General features: G+C 35.4%; 2 protein-coding genes across 2 annotated transcripts; both read right to left on the reverse strand.

Moving 5' to 3' along the window:
* Positions 1-442: 442 nt before the first annotated feature.
* Positions 443-3358, reverse strand: LOC105556153. The gene has a single exon (XM_012003227.1). The coding sequence runs from the start codon at positions 3356-3358 to the stop codon at positions 443-445; it is 2916 nt and encodes a 971-aa protein (XP_011858617.1).
* A 2-nt stretch (positions 3359-3360) lies between these two features.
* Positions 3361-4953, reverse strand: LOC105556155. The gene has a single exon (XM_012003228.1). The coding sequence runs from the start codon at positions 4951-4953 to the stop codon at positions 3361-3363; it is 1593 nt and encodes a 530-aa protein (XP_011858618.1).
* Positions 4954-5826: the final 873 nt, after the last annotated feature.

Raw genomic sequence — 5826 nt, forward strand, 5'->3', positions numbered from 1 at the left:
GGATTTTCATAATTCTCACTGCGTACAGCGCAGAATGCATTTTTTATAATACCCACTGCGCTTAGCGCAGAATGCATTTTTTCTTCTCCGCATTTTCACAAAAATGAATTACGTAACAGTTGAACTTGATTTCTTTTCTCGTATTTTTTTATTAATCTCATCATATGTATAATCTCTCCGGCGCACTTTCCTGTTATTTGTCTATTCCTATTTTTTTATTTTTTCGTCGTTCTGGTGAATCACGCGTTAAACGTTCCCTCAGTACCCCTTCCCTTTACGCCTTCGTTTTCTGTGAAAATGCGTTCGAATCTGGCGTCACTTGCGTACTCTTCAATACTTATCTTTTCTAACAATCTCTATCTTTTTATTTTTTTTTCATCATTTAAATACGGTTTACCCCCCCCCCCTTATTGATTCCCCCTTAATTTAATTCTTCGTCAATTTACAAAATTTCTCGGTATACAACATTTTTCGTAAATACTTTAGAATTTCCCTTAATTAGATGTCCTTGATTTTTGTCTTCAACGACCTTAACTTTCACACTATCTCTTTTTGTTGCTCTAGAAAATGCTACATAGAGTTGTCCATGTGCAAATACTGGATTTTGCAAATAAATTCCAACTCTTTCTAAAGTTTGTCCCTGTGATTTATTGATTGTCATAGCAAATGACACTCTAATAGGAAACTGTCTCCTTTTTAACTTAAACGGAATTTCAGACTCATTTGGAAGGAAATTAATCCTTGGGAGAAAAACTGTTTGACCTCGGGCAGGGCCAGTCAATACCTCCGCATGAATCAGATTAGATTTTAAATCATTTACGATGAATCTTGTGCCATTGCATAGTCCTTTCTTCGTATTAAAATTCCTTAATAGAATAATTGTAGCACCTATCTTTAGTTTTAATCGATGAACTGGCATTCCAGACGGTGTCAAAGAGTTTAAAAACTCAGTCGGAAAATTCAATTGTTCCTGTGGATCATCACTTATAATTGAGTCAATTGAGAGATACTCCTTTTCATCTCCTTCCATTAATCCAAGGATTTCGTCATTAATTTTAAACGTATCCTCATTCTTTGGACAAAGTATTGCTCTATCTTGATTTTGTCGAACCTCTTCAATAGTGATTCTCTCTCCAAAAATTTCAGTTATAAGAGATTGTTCTGATATAAAATCCTCTGGAATTTCTATTGTATCAGGACCTAAATCATCCATATTTGACAATTTACCATCGCCGAGTTCCAACAACCAGTTTGCAAATTCTCTTTCTTCTCCAGTTCTCATATTTTGCTTTAGTTTAAATTGAATTACATTTCTCCATATATTGTTAAATTTTACAGTCGACTCAATTATCGCAGCTTTGTGTGCATGAGGCACTACAGGTAGATTTTGTCTGAAATCTCCTCCAAATAAAATTACTTTTCCGCCAAATAATCCTGGATTCTTCATTAGATCCCTTAGGAGTTTGTCTACTGCTTCTAGAGCATGTCCTACAGTCATACTCACCTCATCCCATATGATTAGTTTTGCAGCAATCAGTTCTCGCGCAGCTAGAGAGTTTTCTCTAATATTAGATTTAGCACCATCATCAATTGGGATGGATAACTTGAACATGGAGTGATAGGTTCTTCCTCCCTTTAGAAGTGTCGCAGCAATGCCAGTTGAGGCACATGGTAGAACCACCTCGTTTCTTCCTCGGATTACCCTCAGTAATGTGTTAAACAGGTACGTTTTACCACTACCGGCAAACCCATCAATACAAAATAACCTCCTTGGTTCATACTCATTGTCAATTGCTGTCATTACTAAATCATACACTTTTTTTTGTTCCTCATTTAGTGTTGATAATAAATAGTTACCACATTGCCTTTCCTCCTCCACATTATATTCTGTCATGTCAATATTTACCTGATATGGATTTGGCAATTGAAAATTTATACAGTTACTCCCATTAATTTTCAAAATTTCCTCTATATAAATCAAAGCCATATTTTCAGGATCGACAACATTGTTATGTATATAGTCCTCAATCATGTTGTCTTTGTATCTATTCCAAAGTGTTAATACATCTCTTGGTGTTCCAAAAATGCAAATGTAGGCAAATAGCTCTCGAATTTGTGCAGGCATATGTGATTCTGTCGCTTCTTCCAAAGTTTTGTCCCAAACATCATCTGTTTCTACCAAATCCTTTGCAATTGCCGCATCTTTAAATGTCTCATAAAGAACTCCATTGACACTTCTCACATCCTCATAACTTTTAGCTCCAGTCACATTAAGGAGAAGTAGACGGAGATAAAATCTTTCAGTGTCTCTGATACTCACTGTGTACATCCTTGAAATTATTTTGTTAACTCCTTTTTGGCGTAGCTTCCATTTAGTTTCCTTTTTTTCAAAAACATAATGAGAAGGTATATCTGTGTATAGAAATTTCCTCGCATTTTCATCAGATTGATTCAATTTGAACCATGCAGTCAATGTAGTTTCTCGATTGAGCTCTCTTTGAGCAGCTTGTTCTTCATTTCCTGCACGGAAATAAACCATTTGGCGATTAGGCAAATGAACTGCCAGTCTAATTACTGTGTGAGACTTCATAAACAGATCGTATCCATTCAGTCTCCACATTGCTTCTGGAGCACTAACATATCTTGCATCCATGAACGAATTAACTTCATCAACTTTAATGAACCTTGTGCCATCTCGTGCTTGCACCTCAATTGCAGCACAGTCAAATCCTTTGTGAATGTACTTGTATAAGTATTTTACGCTCTTCACCGATGAGCATATTTCCAAATTTATGTGCCGATCATATTTCATAATTAAAAATGGCGAATATGGCACTACCCATCGATTGTCAACTTCTTTTCCTCTGACAATGTATTTTTTCCCAGTATTCCTTCGTTGATACATGGGATATCCATTTACATTAGCATTTGTTTCGTCTCGAAACTCTTTTGGAAAGCCTTTTGAGCATTTTCCATCGTTCCCAGTGCAAGAATATCTCGTTGAAAGGTCAGAACATGGTCCATGAATCATATGCCTCAGAACTTTTGCATTAAGTTCTGGATATATTTCTTCGTCAGGAATTTCAGCCCATACCATCATGTCAATTACTCCTTGAAGTCGAGGCTTCTCTTCCTCACTCAACATTGCAAGTAAATGCATATGTGGTAGTCCTCTTTTTTGGAACTCAATCACGCCTGCATAGGCTAGGATATTTCCAAATATACTATTATGGATCAGCTCCTTCATGATCTCTTTGACGTCCAAGCTAAATGTTTTAGCGACTAAATCAGGTCGATACTCTACTTGGCATCCATCAAGGTTCTCCCTAATTTCAGGCGATTGAGGATTGCATGTCATTGTTAGAAAAATGTCTGGTTTACCAAACTTTCTAACCAAAGACATAGCATCTTGGTATCTTTCTTGCATATTCTCGGACTGCCCATAAATGAGGATGGTAATATTACAGGTATACCAGCTGTAATTCCTTCATTTTGTGCTCTATTATGAAGGTGATCCATTAGCCCTGAATAAAGTTCGGCTCTTATTTGGGGCTGATTCATTTTAATGTAATTTATCCTATTGGCCTCAGTTTTCATATAGGCATCAAGTATGAATTGACATCTCAACTTGCCTGCCCTTTGAAAATGGCTGAATTCTGCTCTTGGTGCAAGTAAGTGAGCATAATAATCCATTTGTGTTACCTTAAATCCTGGATATTTAGGATTATTAGTTTTCAATTCTGAATGCCATCCATCGTTACCGTATGGATATAACAAAGGGTAACACATTGAGTCACACCTTCGATCCAGAATTGAAATTTGTTGCACATCGTTCGAATTTTTGTTATAAATCCGAATGTCTCTCTCGAATGGTGGCTCACCATCAACATTCTGAAAAACCACAGCTATTTCATTTGCTCTTGGAGCATTGTATCTTCTTTGATCTTGTTGTGGATCATTACGAAAGCTCAACATCAAGTTCGGAACTTCAGTTCCTCTCGGATTTAGATCTCTTTCAACCTCACGCATCATCTTAAATGTCTTTGCAAGTTTATTGTTTTTTACCATAAAAACTGACAGTGCTTTCATCAAGGCCTGATCACACCCTTGATTGGCTTCGTTATTAATTCTATAATGAACAGCTTCTTCTGTATCCAAAAAATAAAGCTGTGCATAACGCGGGGCTTGCCCAGCTCCTGGTCGCATTGCCGTAGATGTCAAATGATGATATTGTCCATGAATCTTTAAGCAATAAGGAGCAAGGGTCACAACATCAATTGGATTCCTATTGCTAGGTGCACCCATTGAAGCCATAGCTAAAGCACTGTTATACGATCTAATATTATCACGGAAATTCTTTGATAAATTATCATTTCCCATGTATAATTTCCTAAGAAAATCAGGCAAATTTATAGGCTCTAATTGAAGCTTTCCCTTTTGACAGCAATATGTAAATTTTCCATCTTTGGGCTTTTCACAGGCAAAATTCAATGATTTGCAAAATTGACATTTGACATTCATTTTTCCAAGTTTGTGAACAGGTACATTGATTTCATTCCCTTTATCAATGAGCGCAAGGTGATAATTCAATTCTCTGCCTTGGCGTCTTCTCTGATCATGTCTCTGAGCATCAGCCTCCTGTCTTCGCGACCTTTCTTCATCATTTTCATCCAATCTCTGCTGAGCATGTCTCTGAGCATCAGCCTCCTGTCTCCGACATCTTTCCTGATCATTTTCATCAAACCTGTGCTGAGCATGTCTCTGAGCATCAGCTTCCTGTCTCCGACACCTTTCCTCATCATTTTCTTCCAACCTCTGCTGAGCATGTCTCTGAGCATCTGCCTCCTGTCGTTGTAACCTTTCCTCCAAATTCTCAATTCTTCTCCTTTGTTGTGAACGTCTACCTTCACGACTCACTGTACTCAAATTACTGCCTTTTCTCTTTCGAGGCATTTTATCTAAATTAACCAATATTCACAAATTTTAACATATTAACCCTTTTGTATCGATATTACATATGTTAATTTCAAAATTTTTATTTTTGCCAGGCAGAACGTTAAAGTATTAAATATTAAACTAATTTATATGTCTACTTTTACATTATTTGTAAAAAAATTAACTTTGTACATAAAACTTACTTTTTATTCTATTTCCTTTCAGGTTAGATTAATAGTCTTTCTGTTATTCTTACGTTCTCGTTTGTCTTATTATTACGTTCACTTGATCCTTTATTTATTTTTTCTTTTTTGTTCTTTCTGCTGCTATTTCATAACAAACATTCGCATATTTTAATTTTATAAATAATAAAAATTTAATAATTATATTTATTAACATAATTAAAAATTATTATTTTTCAATAACATGCACACAATTTTAATCTCCTTAATTATTCTTTTTTAATTTGCCAAATCTGATCATATTTATGTCACTTATTGCCCACCATTTATAAAACGTTATGTATATTAAAAATCATTAACTAATATTAAACCTCCTCTATTATTTTTTTTTATAATTTTTGCAATAAAATCGGATAATCTTTTTCATAATTTTCGTACACAATTCTTGAAACACCATGTATTCATGCACGCACGCACGCATGCACTCACGCACTCACGTAATGAAGAAAATACTTATTAAAATCACTTAGATTTCCCCCCGAAAAATTAAAAATGCGTGTCACGAAAAAAATCACACGCAATAATCGTCACGAAATTCGGAAAAAATTTATTGAAACTCTGGTTAATTGATCATAAGTACCACCTACCGTTAGATTATATGAAAGAACGGCGACGTAAGCATAGCATAAGATCTTTTTATATATTTGCC

Source organism: Vollenhovia emeryi, unplaced genomic scaffold, assembly GCF_000949405.1.
Source record: "Vollenhovia emeryi isolate VEMERY1.0 unplaced genomic scaffold, V.emery_V1.0 DF940284.1, whole genome shotgun sequence".
NCBI classification, from domain to species: domain Eukaryota; kingdom Metazoa; phylum Arthropoda; class Insecta; order Hymenoptera; family Formicidae; genus Vollenhovia; species Vollenhovia emeryi.